Source organism: Rhinatrema bivittatum, chromosome 5 (genome assembly GCF_901001135.1).
Source record: "Rhinatrema bivittatum chromosome 5, aRhiBiv1.1, whole genome shotgun sequence".
Taxonomy (NCBI): domain Eukaryota; kingdom Metazoa; phylum Chordata; class Amphibia; order Gymnophiona; family Rhinatrematidae; genus Rhinatrema; species Rhinatrema bivittatum.
The window spans coordinates 232,905,566-232,924,072 of NC_042619.1; the positions used below are offsets into that span (position 1 = coordinate 232,905,566).

Sequence of the window (18,507 nt, forward strand, 5' to 3'; positions counted from 1 at the left end):
CCTTACCCATGCCTCTACCGCCTGGGTCAGGGTAGGCGGTAAGTTTGCAGGTTAAACGCGCGACAAAACGGCAGGGAAAGGTAGCGTTAGTCGGGGCGCGGGTTACGGGATGCTAGGGGAATAGCTAATTCGCTCGTTTGCATGCAATATCTCGCTAATTCGCTCGTTTGCATGCAATATGCATGCCGCGGGCGGAAGGGGTTGCCCAGGGAATTTAGGACGCGGTAGGAGTAGGTTAAAGGGGATTCGGGATCGCAGGAAGGGCTAACGCGGCCGAAAACGAAGTTAAAAACGGCTTAGGAGCAGGGTAAACGCGGCCGCACTTTACAGGATAGGCCTGATAGTGTGGCCATGATTACAATCCACACAGCAGCAGTACTGACATCAGACTTCCAATAAGGCTGGGGTATCCTGCACAGAGGAGCTATGGTTATAACCCTAACATCGATGAGCATGCTTGAGAGACATCTGTGGTAAAAACAGAGTTGACAGATCGGGTACAAATCACAGTGAAAAGCTGATGTTGGTTTAAGGAATTTATATATGCTCAACTACCCAAGTGGTAGAAAACCTGAGAGGAAGAATTGGGCAGACAAATGGGCAAATTGGTTTTTTTTTATCTGCCATCATTTACTAAGTTAAATAAAGAGTCAGAGAACAAATTATTCAACTGTTTTATCATACATAAGACTGCATGACTATATTACAAAGGGCTCATCTCTTTTTCATTTAACGTTACAATATACACAGCAAGTCCGGACTAGATCTTACAATCTGAACACAGGTATATAACCTTTTTCCATGCTGTTTATGTTTACAATGCACAGAAGTCCTGTAACCAAACTGTGTAGTAAAGCACACAAAACTGGACTGTAACATGGTGTGCAGATGCACTGAGTTTTAAGATTAGTTTTCTTTATGCAAATGTTTTAAAAAGTTAATTTTTGGTGCCTGCTATGGTGTGGCAACCAGCACTGCAAAAATGACATGTTTATTACTTTCTTAACCTCCTACACCAAGATATGTAATGGATTCCTTTCTAACATGTTAATCTCCCAACCCCATGCCCCCACCCCTCTGTTGAGTTTTGAGTCTCAAAAAGTGATAGCTCTTCCATCACTGTAAAACTTTTCTAAACTCTTCTGTTAAATACCTTTATCTGCAGCTTTGACATTTCATTCAAAAAGAACAGGATTTCCTTGATTTAAAGTGGGATTTTAAAAAGTCACAATATTCATTTCTACCTACGCAGTAATAAGCCGCTCAAGGATCAACACCTTTTTTTGTTCAATAAAATAAAATTGACCTAGTTAACTTATTAAACTGAACAATATCCACAGAATTTTATTTTTACCATCTTCTCCCATAACTTCTCAATGTATTTCTTTTGCAAATTTTGGGGGTATGATGATAGTAACTGCAAAGTGAACTGTTTTATAGTTAGACAACATAACCCAAAATGTAGGCACCTTGGTAATTCAACCTGAACCTCAGAACTTGTATGAGGTTATTTTGACTTATGGTACTGCTTTGGATTGCTCATGGCAACCAATACTCTTTCACTCAAGTTTGCCTGGGTATATTAAATAAAGAATACAAGGAGCTGGTGCTGGTTTCATAACTTCTGGACTTACCATCCATCCCCCTTTAACCTTTAGAATTCTGAACAGGTATTTATAATGTAACAGATGTTTTAATCATCAACAAAATGTCAATCTACTATGTTCAGTACACAGATTGCTGTAAATGTATGGCTACGAGTTCAGCAACAGTTCCAGTTTTGTTTAAGCAATACAACAGCCATAATTTCCAAATGACATTTAAAAATGGTCTAGTTACACCTTGTGTCAAAGTGCAGAACTGCTACATTATTGGTTACAGACATCTATGTGCTATAAAAACAGCTTTGGTACAATAAATTATCAAAAAGAAAATAAATTTTTGTAAAATTCACAGCATAATTGTGAGGCAAAAAGCAGTCACATAAAATTCTGCATTTTTAAAAATGTTCAGGATGAACAGAAGACATCTTTGTGCAGAAGTAATGGTGGAGATACCACGTGCCGAGAAAAAGCAAAAAAAAAAAGAAAAAGAAAAAAAAGAAAAGAAGCAAGAAAGGACACAGTTGTAGCTATTTCCATCAAACGCAAACCACTACTTCTGTGACCTTCAACCAATAAGGAAGTCAACTTTATGACACACGCAAAGTGACTTTGCAGAACCCTACAATTAGCGGGTCACAAAAGTCTATTTTAAAAGAAAGGCCTCTAGAATTACCCATTCTCTGTGTTTTCAGCATTAAGGACTGTCTGCAAAAGAATGTCCCAAAGTGATTGCATCTGAAATGGTAGGCTCTTCTACCTCGAGTCCAAATCCATAAGGCCAAAGGTATCCCAAAGACCACCACTTACACCACCCCAAGACTGACCCGATGATTGCTTCTCAGTGCTTCCCAGTAATGAGACCAGTCATGTTTCAGCACTAGCTGACTGTGGTCTCCCTGGTGAGACTCACATAATCCCACTGGAACTGCTGCTTTGATCCTCAGTAGATTCAGACAAGGAGAGTTCCACTGACCGCCACTTAGCATGCTTGATGTACCATTCAAACACTAATACAACCTTCGTTTTGTACAGCTGAAGCTGCAGTTCTGTGTTTGGAAGGTCCCTTTTCACATAACTTTTTCTGTGCCCATGCTTTGGAGAACTTGAAAACTCAAATTACAGAAAAAAGGGACTTATAGGACGCATTTTTTCTTTTTAACAATATGCAGCCCTATTTTTAAAAATTTTGTTGGCAACAGACTATGATTGGTACAATTAACTGCGGCTGAATACAAAATTTGCGATTGAACTTCAATGAGTTAAAATGGGAGGGAAGCAAAAGATGAGGTGACTTCTCTGAGCTATCCAATACAATGTGTTTGGATGCTGCTCTTTAAAAAAATAACAAAAATACTTTCACTTCACTGTCCCTTTGCAATCTTTTCAAGTTTAAAAAAATAGCTTTGCTCTCTTGTAGCGGTTCAGTGTGTTTATCTCCTTTTGATTCAAGCAGCTTTGCAGTTTTGTTTTCTTTTTGGAAAAACAACACTTCTAAAAAAACACACAAGAAACAAACCTAGTTTCAATATAGTCACGAGCTAGCCACAGGACTTTGCTGTACACAGACTCCAGTCATGGGAGATTCTTCTCTATCAATTCCTTGCATCATTGCCAGATGTCCTTCAGTTACATAATGAGCAGGACCTGTATTAGCCGAAAACTGGTATGTCGGATGTCCAGCTATGCCAGTCTCCTGGCGAGGATTAGAATACACCGTCAGATTCATGTCCATAGCTCCATTTTGTCCAAAGTCCAAAGTATTAGCAGCCATTGGGCGATTCTGGTAGGCCTGATTGCCTTGGTTACCGGTAGAGGATGACGATGTAGAGGAAGAAGTAGTTGAGGAAGACAAGGATGTTATAGAGTGGTGGCTATGGCCCACTTCCATAGAATCCTGGGTGGAGGAACTATTTGTTGGAGAATTGTAGATCCTTGGTCTTGTCCGGTTGCCCAAGGCTTGCTGTCCATGGTGGTGATGGTGGTGGTGGGAACTATTTCCATGGGGATGATGTAATGCATTCTGTTGCTGAGGGGCTACATGGAAGGTAGTTTCTTGGACTGGGTGGGTTTCGATCGTGACCTGTGCAGGAGCGTCTGTTCCTGTCCAACCAACAGAAGGAGGAAACTGCTGTCGTACCTGCAATTGATAACTCAAAATTAGATGATGTGCTGTTCTGTGGCAATTATTTAGGTATTAAACTATAATACCTGGTTATAACAAAATGCTAAAACTCTATTCAGTACAAAAGGATATTGTAATAAACAAATGGCAAACTACTTTTTGTGCTTATCTGAGTTTCTTAGCATTGAACTTCAGAAAAAAAGAAGAGTAAAGATAAAACTACTGTTATAGATTTAATAATGAAAAATAAAAAAATGTATTATCTCTAACTGAAGTCATAACCTGTTGGCACAATGGCTCGGGGGAAACCACCAGCTTCAAAGCTGAAATTGCATCTTAACACATCCTGTTCTATCTTCTATGCCTGAGTTGTCCTTCTCACCCAATCTGAGCTTCTTCAGCATTTTATGACATGAAATGCCCATCTCAACAAGGTTCTGTGGTTCCATATATTAATCTAGAAACTATACAGATCAAAAGGATCTGAATAAGCAAGTAGCATACCCAAAACATTAATGGAAGAGCTTGTTTCTGACTGCTGTAGGAGATAATCAAAGAGGAATTGAAGAGAAGGAAAACCAGGGATCTGTGGGATATATCATAGCATTATCTCCAAGAACCTTCATTTTCAATTTATATTTTATTTTTTCAAAGGAATTTATCAGTGTTTCTTACAAAAAAAAATTTACCCTGAAAAATAGCAAGTCATTTTTTCCACCAATTTCTCCAACTTTTGAGGTAATTAACACTGAAATTCATGAGAAAAATAAAATAAAAACCTGAAAACAAAGTTCTCTAATTATATCATAAGATTAATTTTACAAGCTGCTGTGCATTCCATCTCCCAAATATTGCATCAGTTGATGCCTATTTATCTACTCTGTAGAATTTTGTTAAAGTTCAGATGTAAGACTACACAGCTGATTGCAAAGTAGAGACTGTCCTAGCTGAATGTTCTCAGAGGAAATTTTGAAAAATTTGATGGCACTTTCTCAAGGTGGAAATCTTAGATGCTGATAGACCTCTTACTAGCATCAAGTTTACAACTTTCAAGAATTCCTGAAGAACTTTTTCAGGTAATACTTTAATGCCCTCTTGGCAGTCAGAGTATGAAATTTAATCTCTTTAAGATAACTGGCTTTGAATTCAAATGGGTAAAATAGTTTCTTTGTTAATGTGAAAAAGCGAATTAACTGAAGAACCAAAACTAGGGACAGTTCTTGGCACTACATTGTCTGGAAAAGACTGTCAGAAAAGTAACTTGTCTTTTGGCAGATGACATCAAGATTTGCCAATGAGCAGACATGCCCATGGATGGAGACAGAATTAGAAGCACTCTAAGAAAATTTGAGGAGCTGTTGCCTGCTTGGCAGCTGAATTTTTAATGCATTAAAAAAATGCAGAGTTTATTTATTTAAAAAAAAAAAAAAAAAAGGATTCATATACCGCAAAATTGGGCAGAGACCTGTCCGGCTAAGCGGTTTACAAAATATAACATACATAGTTAATAAAAGTACACAATAAAAATAGAAATCATATACATCATTAAATTACACTACTAAAAAACAAATAAAAACATATAAAATTACTCTTTAAGAACACTAAAAAACATATGGTAGTCCTTTGGAGGTATTGTTGTCGAGGTTTGTCAAAAAGAAAAAGGAATTGATTAGGTGATATTATAAGTTGTGGTAAAAAGATGTGTTTTTAAAGCCTTTTTAAATTCTACATTTGGGCTGCAGAAATCCAAGGGAGCAGTACATGAGGCAGGTGACATACTGATGTCCACCAAATAAGAAAGACACCTTGAAGTAATTATATTTGATGTCAAGGTAGTGAAACAATACAACAAGATGATGGCCAAAGCTAGACGGAATACTAGTGTGAATAGGGAAAGATAACTACAAGGAAGTGATAAAGTCTTGAACATATTGTTAGTGAGGCCTCACCTAGAGTTATGTCCAGTTCTGGAGGCCATACATCTAGAAGGATATAGACAGAGGAAGCAATCCAGAGAAAGGCTCCCAAAATGGTGTGGAGTCTGGATTAAAAGCCCTATGAGACTAAAGGACCTAGGTATGTAGACATTAGAGAAAAGAAGAGACAGGGAAGATTTAACAAATATTCAAAAACCTAAAAAATATCAATGCACAAAAATGTACAGGAAGTTCTAGAATAAATGGTCATTATATGAGGCTCCAAGGGGGGTAGATTCATGAGCAACACCAGGAAATATTTTTTCATGCCAAGCATGGTGGATACATGGAATACCCTCCCAGAGCAAGTGGAGGAGTCTAATAACAGAATTCAAGAAGGCCTGAAATAAGTACAGCAGACCCTTGGCTGCAAAAAAAGTGAAGAAAGTGCTGAAGCATGACTCAGCACAACCACAGGCCATGGGGTAACCAGCTTTCTATCTGCAGTTACAGCTCCCAGTGCAGCAGGCTGATGAGCACTGGTAGCTATTTAGTTAATTAAAAGCTTTGTGGTTAATACATGGGAAGGGAGGTATGCTGGATGTGAACTAAAGGATCTTGAACTCTCATCTATCCAAGATGGTAGAGTACAAGAGAGGAAGACAAAAACGGTCTTGGAACAGGAGTGATATTTTATAAGTGATCATCCTTTATGGATAACAGTTGGGATGTATCTTTAGCAGTGTCGACAGGAATAACTAGGCAAACTGGATGAGTCACTGGGTTATTTTCTGTAGTCGTCTCCTATATTACTATGAAACAATGAAGGCAGAGCTTTCAATTCACTTGCTCCGACTGAGAAAACTGCAATCAAAAATACTGCCTTAATAATGAGAAAATAAAAAGAAGTTGAACGCATAGGTTCAAACAAAGGCTCCATAAAAGCAATCAACACAATATTCAAACTCTAAGATGATGGAGGCCTCAATTCTTAGGCATCTGCAAATTAACTGCTCTTAAAAATCTTTAAAAATATGTGGGTGAGAAGACAAATACTATCAATCTAACTTCTGATATTAGAAATAGCCAAATGAATTCTTAGTATACAGTAACTGACCTATTTTTCAACCACTTTAGGTAAGTTGGAGAATATGAAAAGTCAGATATCTTGACTTATACCAAGTATATAATAAATATATAAATAAATAAATACATAGCTACTGAGTCAGAAAGAAGAAAAAAAGAGTAAAGCAGAGTTGCTTACCTGTAATAGGTGTTCTCACATGACAGCAGGATGTTAGTCCTCACATATGGGTGACATCATCAGGATGCAGCCCAATCACGGAACACTTTTGTCAAAGTTTCTAGAACTTTGACTGGCACCTACTGGGCATGCCCAGCAATGCACCAACCCTGCATCCAGCAGGGATCCCCCTTTAGTCTCGTCTCATAGTAAAAAGTATGTGCGAAAAATAAAATAAGAAAAAGTAAATGAACCCAACTCCATGGGCTGGCGGGTGGGTTTCGTGAGGACTAACATCCTGCTGTCCTTGAGAACACCGGTTACAGGTAAGCAACTCTGCTTTGTCACAGGACAAGCAGGATGGTAGTCCTCACATATGGGTGAGTACCAAGCTGAGGATGCCCGAGCAAAGCACCAAATGCACCCAAAGACGTGCAACAGGCACAACAACAGGGGTGGAAATTTGGTTAGGAGGGCATCCTGAACGGGTCGGTGGAAGGATGTTGGGAAGTTAAACTGAAAACAATTACGTAGAATGAATGGCCAAAGATGGAATTCTGAGCGTCAGCCTTATCTAAGCAATAATGGGCTGCAAAGGTATGGAGAGAACTCCAGATAGCAGCCTTACAAATATCAGCAAGCGGCACCGAACTGAGGTGCGCTACTGATGTCACCATGGCCCTTTACAGAGTGTGCTTTTACACAGTCTTATAGCGGAATGCCTGCTTGCTGGTAGCAAAATGAAATGCATTCCGCCAACCAGGAGAAGAGGGTCTGCTTTCCCACAGGATTTCCCAATTTGATGGTATCAAAAGAAACAAACAATTGAGTGGATTTCCTGTGGGCCGACGTGCGGTCCAGATAGAAAGCTAGAGCATGTTTGCAGTCCAAAGAATGCAGAGCCTGTTCTCCTGGGTTCGAATGGGGCCTGGGAAAAAAGGTAGGTAGGATAATAGATTGGTTAATATGAAATTCCGACACTACCTTCGGTAAAAATTTAGGGTGAGTGCGGAGCACTACCCTGTCATGCAGAATATTAGCGTAAGGCGGGTAGGTAACTAATGCCTGTAATTCACTAACTCTGCGAGCAGACGTGATCGCAAGAAGAAAAACTACTTTCCAGGTGAGATAGCGGAGATCACAGGAGTGGAGAGGCTCAAACATAATTTTCATGATCTGTCCCAAAACCACATTAAGGTCCCAAGCAGGGGCAGGAGGGCGCAGTGGAGGTTTTAAATGGAGCAAGCCTCTCATGAAACGTGATACTAAGGTGCCAGAGATAGTCCAGGAACCTCGCAGTGGAACAAGTGAAGGGATCTATGGACATGGAAGTGCACCAGACCGTAAACCTTACATAGAAACATAGAAGTGACGGCAGAAGAAGACCAAACGGCCCATCCAGTCTGCCCAGCAAGCTTTCACACTTATCTGTTACTGTGACCGCTGAGGTCAGGGCCCTTATTGGTAACTTTTTGGTTCCAATTCCCTTCCACCCCCAACATCGATACAGACAGCAGTGCTGGAGCTGCATCTAAGTGAAGTATCTAGCTAATTGGTTTGGGGTAGTAACCGCTGTAATAAGCAAGCTACTCCCGTTTGTTTACCCTGCCTGTGCAATTCAGTCCTTGTTGGTTGTCTGAATATAAATCCTCTTTACTTCATTCCCCCCTGTTGTTGAAGCAGTGAGCTGCGCTGGATATGTATTCCAAGTGAAGTATCATGCTTAATTGATTCGGGGTAGTAACCGCCGTAACAAGCAAGCTACACCCATGCTTATTTATTTACCCAGTCTATGTAATTCATTCCTTGTTGGTTGATGCTGAATATAAATCATCTTTTCTTCATTCTCTCTGCCGCTGAAACAGAGAGCTATGCTAGATGTGCATTGAAAGTGAAGTATCAGGCTTATTTGGTTTGGGGTAGTAACCGCCGTAACAAGCAAGCTACTCCCCTGCTTTTTTGTGGATGCAAATCCTTTTTTCCACATTTCCTCTTGCCGTTGAAGCATAGAGCAATGTTGGAGTCGCATTAACTGTGTGTATGTTTATTGAATAAGGATATTAATCTCCAGGTAGTAGCTGTCATTCCTGCAAGCAAGCCATCCCCTTGCCTCTTCTCTTCATTCACATCCTCTAGACTTTATGGATCCACAGTGTTTATCCCACACCCCTTTGAAATCCTTCACAGTTTTGGTCTTCACCACTTCCTTCGGAAGGGCATTCCAGGCATCCACCACTCTCTCCGTGAAGAAATACTTCCTGACATTGGTTCTGAGTCTTCCTCCCTGGAGTTTTAAATCGTGACCCCTGGTTCTGCAATGGAAAAGGTTTGTCGTCTTTGGATCATTAAAACCTTTGAAGTATCTGAAAGTTTGAATCATATCACCCCTGCTCCTCCTTTCCTCCAAGGTGTACATATTTAGATTCTTCAATCTCTCCTCATAAGTCATTCAATGAAGATCCTCCACCTTTTTGGTCACCCTTCTCTGGCACGCCTCCATCCTGTCTCTGTCCCTTCGGAGATACGGTCTCCAGAAATGAACACAGTACTCCAGGTGAGGCCTCACCAAGGACCTGTACAAGGGGATTATCACTTTCCTTTTCTTACTCGATATTCCTCTCTCTATGCAGCCCAGCATTCTTCTGGCTTTAGCTATCGCCTTGTCACATTGTTTCGCCGACTTCAGATCATTAGAGACTTATCACCCCAAGGTTTCTCTCCTGCTCCGTACATATCAGCCCTTCTCCCCCCATCGAATACAGTTCTTTCGGATTTCCACACCCCATGTGCATGACTCTGCACTTCTTGGCATTGAATCTCAGCTGCCATATCTTCGACCATTCTTCCAGCTTCCTTAAATACCATCTCATTCTCTCCATTCCTTCCGGCGTGTCTACTCTGTTGCAGATTTTAGTGTCATCTGCAAAAAGACAAACCTTACCTTCTATCCCATCCGCAATGTTGCTCACAAAGATATTGAACAGGACCGGTCCCAACACCGATCCCTGCGGCACTCTGCTTAACACCGCTCTCTCTTCAGAGTAAGTTCCATTTACCATTTACATTGTTTTCTGTCCGTCAACCAGTTTGCAATCCAATCCACCTCGGCACTCACTCCTAAGTTTCTCGTTTTATTCACCAGTCTCCTGTGCGGGACCGTATCAAAAGCCTTGCTGAAATCCAAGTAGATGACATCGAGTGCTCTTCCTTGATCCAATTCCTTGGTTACCCAGTCAAAAAAGTCAATCAGATTTGTCTGACAGGATCTTCCCCTGGTGAATCCATGCTGCCTCTGGTCCAGCAATTCTCGCGACTGTAGATAGTTCACTATTCTTTCTTTCAACCGTGATTCCATTACTTTTCCCACCACTGAGGTGAGGCTGACCGTTCTGTAGTTACCAGCCTTTTCTCTGTTCCCACTCTTGTGAAGCGGGACTACCAACTCTCTTCTCCAATCACTCGGCACCACTCCAGTTTCTAAGGATCTATTGAACAGGTCACACAGCGGACCCACCAGCACATCTCTAAGCTCCCTCAGTATCCTGGGATGAACCTCATCAGGCCCCATGGCTTTGTCCACTTTCAGTTTCCCCAGCTCTTCCCATACATTCTCTACTGTAAATGGAGTTACATCTACTCCGTTCCCCTCCAGTTTCTTGTTAACCAGCGATGGTCCTTCTCCAGGGTCCTCTTTAGTGAACACTGAACTGAAGTATTTGTTTAATATTTCTGCCATTTCTTCGTCTTTCTCCACACATTGATCCTTTTCATCTTTCAATTTCACTATACCACTTTGGACTTTTCTCTTTTTACTGATGTATCTGAAAAATGTTTTGTCACCTCTCTTTACCTCCTTGGCAATCCTTTCTTCCGCTTGACTTTTTGCCGTCTTGATTACTTTCTTTGTCTCCCTCAGTTCTACCAGATATTCTTCCTTGTGCTCCTCCCTTTGGGATCTTTTATATTTCTTGAATGCTGTTCTTTTAGCCTTTATTTTGTCAGCCACCTCCTTTGAGAACCAGATAGGTTTCATTTTTCTTTTGCTTTTCTTTACTTTTCTAACATATAGATTAGTTTCCTTGGTAATTGCCCCTTTTAGTTTGGTCCACGGTTGTTCCACGTCTTTCTCGTTCTCCCAGCCTACTAGTTCGTCCTCCAGATACTTCCCCATTTCATCAAAGTCTGTGTTTTTGAACTGCAAAACTTGGGTCTTTGTGCTTCTTTTCCGTATCCTTTTTGTGATATTAAACCATACCGTATGATGATCACTGGTGCTGAGGTGGGCATCCACCTGGACATCAGAGACTTTATTTCCTAGAGCGATAAGACCTTCTCGTTGAAGGCTTTCGTGAAGCCACTAGGACTCAGGATAGACTCCAAAAGGTTAAAAGGTTGGAGTATTAACCTTTCAACATCCAGGCCGTCAGAGACAGAGCTTGGAGGTTGGGGTGTCGCAGATACCCTTCGTTCTGAGTGATTAGAAGGGCATCCTTCCCCAGAGGAATGTGTCGGCGGACTGATAGGTCCTGGAGGATTGGAAACCACACCTGGCGTGGCCAGTAGGGAGCTATCAGAATCATTAATCCCTTGTCCTGCCGGAGCTTCATGAGAGTCTTTGAAATGAGAGGAAGTGGAGGGTACACATAAAGGAGACCACTGGCCCAGGAGAGGGCGAAGGCATCTCTTGGTTGCGAGTGGTGACTGCGAATGAGAGAGCAGAAGATGTCTACTTTGTGGTTGTGGACCGACGCAAAGAGGTCTATGTGAGGGTAACCCCAACACTGGAATATCGTGTCTGCTACCACGGGGTTGAGAAACCACTCGTGCGGATGGAAATTGTGACTCAGCTTGTCTACCAACACATTGCCCACTCCTGGCAAGTAGGTTGCTTTGAGGGACATCGAGCGGGAAAGGGCCCATGCCCATATCTGTGCAGCTTCCTGACACAGGAGGAGGTAGGAGCCCGTTCCCCCTTGTTTGTTTATGTACCACATCGCAACCTGATTGTCGGTTTGAACCAGGATGGCTTTGTTTGAGAGGTAGTCCGGAAAGGCCTTGAGGGCATATCTGATTGCCCATTGCTCCAGGAAATTTATTTGGCTTCTTCTGGAGACCAGGTTCCCTGAGTCTGCAGGTTGCCTACATGTGCACCCCACCCGAGGTTGGATGCGTCTGTTAAGGTAATTTGAGGATCTGGAGCCTGAAATGGAAGGCCTTGAATGAGATTGGCGTGGTGCATCCACCAGGCTAGTGACAGACGGAGCTATTTGGTAACCTGGATAATGCTGGACATTGGCTGACAAGCTTGAATCCACTGGCATTTTAAGGTCCACTGCATTACTCTCATGGCGAGGCGAGCCATTGGAATGATATGCACCGAGGACGCCATTTGACCCAGCAGTATGAGGAAATGACGAGCAGTTGAAGACACTCAAGTCTGTAGTTGATGAGCCAGAGATGTTATGGTGAAAGCGCGATCCTGGGGGAGGAAGGCTTTTGCCTGTACAGTGTTTAGGTCGGCCCCTATAAAGGATAGGGTTTGGGATGGAACTATCTTGGATTTGGGATAGTTGATTAGAAACCCTAAGGAAATCAGGTGTTGATAGTGAGACGCAGGGAGGTTAGTATGCCCTGCTGAGTCGGAGCCCTTATCAACCAATCGTCGAGATAAGGGTAGACATGGACACCCTGATTCCTGAGGAAGTCTGCAACCACCACCAAGCACTTGGTGAATACTCGTAGAGTGGACGCTAGGCCGAATGGTAATACACAGTACTGGAAATGACGGGGGCAGACCAGGAATCGCAAGTATTTGCGAAGAGATGGAGTAATTGAGATGTGTGTGTAAGTGTCTTGGAGATCTAGAGAGCACAGCCAATCTCCTCTTTGTAGAAGAGGAAGTAGAGAGCCCAAGGTTACCATTTTGAATTTTTCTCTCTGCAAAAATTTGTTTAGGGCGCGGAGGTCCAGTATCGGGCATTCGCCACCTGACTTTTTCGGTATTAGAAAATACCGGGAATAAAACCCTTGCCCCTGCTGGGAGAGGAGCACTGGTTCTATTGCTCGGGACTTGAGGAGGAGCGAGTCCTCTTGTTCGAACGAGGAAGAGTAGTCGGACATTCCCCACGTCAGCCGAGGCGGAAAGTCCGCTGGAACAGTCAGGAAATTTAGGTGGTAACCTTGAGTGACTACTGCCGGTACCCACTGGTCTGTGGTGACTGTATGCCAAGCGCTGTTGAAGTGGCAGAGCCGACCAGTATGGATGGAAGAGGAGGTTGGCTTACACTCTTTAGGAAGGAGTCAAAACCCTGATGCTGGTCCAGGCTGAGAAGCTGGCTGAGAATTTTGAGGCCGAGTCTGCCTGGATTGACCTTTTTGGTACGGTCTAGAAGGGCGTCCTCTAGAAGCCGGAGGATAAAACTTCCTTGGCTTGTAGGCCGGCCGCTTAGAGTCACATCTGAAAGTTCTCTTAGGGGCAGACGGGAACTCAGACAGAACAGAAGAAAGCTGGCGCAGAGTTTCATGGTGATCCTTCAACAGCGCCACAGTCTCTCGGATCTTTTCCCTGAAGAGATTATCGCCCACACAGGGTAGATCTGCTAACCTGTCTTGGACTTCTGGTCTTAAGTCCGATGATTTGAGCCAGGCCCATTGTCTGAAGCTGAAAAGGAATGGTTTCAGACATTTCCTTGATGAAATTAATAAAAGACAGATCTTCTGGTGGAGAGCGTCGTCTTTCATCTGGGAGAGAGGGCTCTGATGGTAGATCATACGAATCCTGGGACGAATCATCGGTCCAAGAATCGTAGGGCTGATCTCCAGCACCTACTGGGTCTCCAGCAAGGAGAAATGGTTTTAATCCTGAAGGACCAGGCCGAGGCATCGACTGCATCGAATGAGGCATCGATGGAGGAACCGATGGCATCGACGGAGGCACCGAAGGGACCGGTGACATCGATGGACGAGTCGGTGGTAAAATTCCAGACGGTGGAGTGGGTAACTGTGTTTCCTCATTACCCAATGATAATGGAATCGGTGTGGAAGGTACTGGACCCACCGGTGCTCTTGGTTCCATTGGAGGCAGGGCACCGATCAACGCATCCAATCTACCCAGTAGCGGTGCGAGCGCTACGGGAATCGGATCGGTGACCGGCTCGGGGACTGGTACTGGTATCGATGGAGGTTGGAAGCCCTGAAGTGCTTTTCCGATGGCCTCTTGGATCATCCGATCCAACTCCTCACGGAAGCCTGGGGCATGGAACCCGGCACCGGAGTAGGAGGCAGCACTGGTGTAGCCGGAGGGTCCACCAGTGAAGGTGGAATCGCGGATCCCGGCACCACTGAAGGTGGGGACTGCCTCAGTGACCCGGTCACAAAAGAGGATGGGGCTTTTTCTGGATGGGGCTTCTTTGTTGGTGGCTCTGTCAACGTCGATGCCGAGGACGTGCCTGAATTGACGGACTGAGCCTTCCGATGCCGGTGTCGACGCTTTTCACGATGTTCTCCTCGGTCCCTTTCTTGAAGCGGCAATCGACACCTTTGGAATCGTCGACGCTGGTCGAACAGCAGTGGTGTCCCGGTGCTGGTGAGAAGTCGATGGTACCGGCTTGGATGACATCGAAGCTATCAATGGAGTTGGGGTTTTCAACTGAAAGAGAAAGTTCATCTTCTCTAAATGAGCCTTACGTCCCTTAGGTGTCATTTGGGCACATTTGGTGCAAGTAAGGACATCATGGCCAGACCCCAAACACATAACACAGACCTCATGCGGGTCAGTGATGGACAATGTTCGAATACAGTCGGGGCACCGACGAAAACCCGACGCCATGACTCCGACAAAAATTTAGCTGAGGTGTGGTCGATGGCTGGTAGGCCCTGAAGGGATAACTTGACAGGAATCGACCGCAACAAGGGTAAAACCTTACCTTTTGACTGCGGAGTATGGATATCGATAGAGGGACCCCTATGGGGTAGAATGTTTTGAAAATTTTTTAATGAAGTCCCATGAGGAAAATTCCTGTCAGGAATCTCCAGAGAGCTCCTTAACCCGCGTGGCTACTACTGCACGGAAAAAAGAAGACTGAAGGGGGACCCCTGCTGAATGTAGGGTTGGTACCTTGCTGGGCATGCCCAGTAGGTGCCAGTCAAAGTTCTAGAAACTTTGACAAAAATGTTCCGTGATTGGGCTCCATCCTGATGATGTCACCCGTATGTGAGGACTACCATCCTGCTTGTCCTGTGAGAAAACAAACATTCATCACTAAGAATAATTTTCATGTGAAAGTCCTTGGCCTTTTCAATAATCATCCATCCATGTACTGGAATTCTAGTTTCACTATATTTTTATTTTTACCTATACTCTGTATTTTTGATTTAATGCCTTTCACACATTCATGGACTTAAGATTCTGTAGCAACATTAAATTAGAAAGACTACTTTTACTTCCAGAGACCATTTAAAATTATTTTTCTAAGACTACTCACACTGAACTTGAGACCTTAATGAGTCTTGCTCAATACATTTGATTATTTTATTTTATTTATTTATAAAGTTTTTCTATACCACTGCACAGAAAACAAGTTTCTATCTCTACGGTTTACATATAAAATAAAAAAAATCAAAACGGAGTCGAAAGAAAAATGTACAATAAAAATCCAATATAAGATCAACGAAAAATTAAGAAAACTAAAAGATATTTTCTACTCAGTACTCAACATTACGCACTTCCTCTTTTGTCCTCCACTTGATGCCATAGCAGGCACGAGGCAGTGGCAGAGAGGCAGTGGCAGCAGTAGGTCTAAGGTGCTGACTAGCACTTGGTAGCATGCAAAGGGATGTATGATTGACAGGGTGTGGGTGTGAGAGATTCTGAGGCTGGTGGTCACTGAGATCCAAACAAAGCAGCTGATAATGGCTGGTTAGCTGGATTAATTTGACCTTGGGACGTCATCCACTGAAACAGTCAACTGGACCAATCAAATAGTTGATGGTTGGATTATAGTCAGTTATTGTACTAACATTCAGACCCGAGTATAGGGGCATGGAACACAAAAAAAAATCCAAAACTTGATTAACAATATTTTTGAGGGCCTGACATGTCTACTTCTTCAAGATAGAGCAAATATTCTCCAGACAGCTTAACAGACTTTGCTCCCAGTGTATTTTTCTCAACCTTCAGGCCATCAGTTTCAGAAACAGCACACTGGAATAAGACCAAATTGTCAAACAGGCACGCTCATAAAAATTGGCACTTATGCGTGTGGCCGGGCCCTGCGTGCGCCGCATGCATTTTCAAAAGGGTCTGGCCACACAAGTAAGTACTGGGCCCTGAAAAAGGGGCATGCCAGGGCTGTGGTTTGGGTGGGGCAGGATGGAGACCGGCCAGGACAGCAGCCATTAGCTGCTGTCCTGACGAAATGCGTGCCAGAGGCTGGCCGGCATAACTTACTTTTGCTCATCAGAGCAGGTAAGTTACAAAACCAAGAAGAAAAGGGGTTAGAGTTAGGCTAGATTTAGAAGTCGGGTGGAGGGGGGAAAGGGAAGGAAGTTTAGGCAGGGGGGTAGGGAAGTTCCTTCTCAATCCGCTCCTTAACTGGAGTGGACTCGGAAGCAACTGGGGGAGGCCCGATTATTTCAGCGCGTATATCAATGCAAAATTCTGCCTCCCAGCGCGTGCCCCCCACACATGCACGCGCAGCCAACGGATTTTATAACATGCGCATGCAAATTATAAAATCGGCGCATCCATGTGCGCGTGCCGGGAACCGTGCACACATGGATGCACGCACACATATTTTAAAATCTACCCCATAATGAATAAGAATTTGCTTTAGATGTCTGGAAGTTTGCTAATCTGAGATAGTATCTGGATCTGAACAGAGAAGACCATGGAAAACAAGGATGTTTTGGTCAGTATTCCTCTACTGTGCAAGATCTTATCTTCACTAGTACAGGAGATAAAATAGAGATTTAATTTGTTCCTCATCTTGAGCAAGTGCATCTGTCCTATTGCTCTTGAAGTGAATGAAGAATCTTAGCTTCAGATTGTGAGGAATCATCAACTCCCATTCCATCAGAGCAAGAACTGCTCTCCTGAGCTAGACTGCCTACCCAGTCACATGTCTTGCGACATCAGGCTCACCATATATGCTCCTATCAGCATTTTGGCTGTCTCCTAGGTTAAACTGGCAATCCTTATTCCACCTTCTGTGATCAAATAGTTTATCTTTACCAGATTGTCTGGATTTTCATGCACTGATGACAAATCTGATCTCGAAAAGCTGTAAATGTTTAAAAGACAATAGTTATTTCCAGGACATTAATGTAAAGGGACTAGTCTTGTGTAGATCAAAGCCCCTGGGCAGAGAGATGCAGGAAGGTGGTTTCTGACCTTGAGAACTGCATTGGTAGCAATCTCTGGCATATTTAGTTTCTTGCCTCTTTGTAGATTCAACCTGGTCATTCATCACAGTTAAAAATACTATGATCTCCCTGGTCAGATTTAGCTGAAACTGCTCATCTAGCTTGATCATGGGTATGAGCTAGTACTGAAGAACTCTCAAATGAAAACTGGGCCAAAGAACCGTCTCTATGGAAGACACCACGAATGCCAGAGCCTGTAAAGCAAAGAAAGATTGGCAGAGAACTTTCAATTTGCGGAAGTGCTGTATTTAACAGGATGAAGGATACTTTGTCATTTAATAAATTTACTATTCCCAAACTGGTACAGGATATATGTGTCCCTTCCGATGTTGCCTTTGTGTGAGGACTGGCTGCTGTCCTCAGAGAACACTTGTTACAGGTAAGCAACTCTGCTTTCTGGATCCAACAGGTGTTCTCTGAGGACAGCAGCCAGTCCTCACACATAAGTGACATCATCAGATGGAGTCCGGCCCAGAACTTTGATCTCAAGGATTCTAGAACTTTCAAACATGCCCTACTCTGCCCCTAGGCAGAGTCCATAAGTCCATGATATAGCTAATATATGGAGAAGCCAATTCCCAGGGGAGGTGGACTGACATATGCTGTCCTCAGAGAACAGCTGTTACAGGGAAGCAACTCTGCTTTCTCTGAGGACAAGCAGGATGGCAGTCCTCACACATGGGTGATTCCCAAGCTATTGGCTGTCTGAGCAGGACAAAGTGGGAAACTGCACAGTGCTGAAAGCACCATCTCTCTCCCTTTTGCCTGTGAGGCAGCCAACCCATAGAGAGGAAAAGACAAACACAAAACCCAAATGCGTAGCAGAAGCACCTAAGGCAGGGGAGTAATATGAATGCCAGCAAGAAACATACTCTGCATCATGGAAATTACTACAAGCAGGGTTCCAGATTAGCAAACCCTAATGACAGTAGGTCTAGAACCTTCAGGATACATGAAAAGGCCTAGAAGCAGCAAACAAGAGAAGAACTCTTGGACGAAGACCACATAGTTTCCTTTGATGTCACAAGACAACTGAAAAACCAACTGTCACTCGAGAGCCTTCCAAAAAGAAAGTGCAGACCACTGGCATCTGAAGGACAGAATGCATTTGCAAAAGTGTGCCCCATGTTTGGCTGATAGATACAATGTGCAGAAAACCCCAAGAAGAAGAATCAGCAACAATGGCAGGGTCTGTGACAG

The 18,507-nt window shown here is 43.3% G+C and overlaps 1 protein-coding gene across 4 annotated transcripts in view; it reads right to left on the reverse strand.

Annotated features, from left to right (window-relative positions):
- Positions 1 to 658: 658 nt before the first annotated feature.
- Positions 659 to 18,507, reverse strand: part of DYRK1A (dual specificity tyrosine phosphorylation regulated kinase 1A) — a 696,908-nt gene continuing 679,059 nt past the window's right edge. For all 4 annotated transcript variants that reach the window (XM_029603453.1, XM_029603452.1, XM_029603455.1 and 1 more), the window contains one exon: positions 659 to 3,741. In XM_029603453.1, coding sequence (XP_029459313.1) covers positions 3,136 to 3,741 — 606 coding nt within the window. In that variant the 3' untranslated portion in view covers positions 659 to 3,135. The remainder of the gene's footprint in view (positions 3,742 to 18,507) is intronic.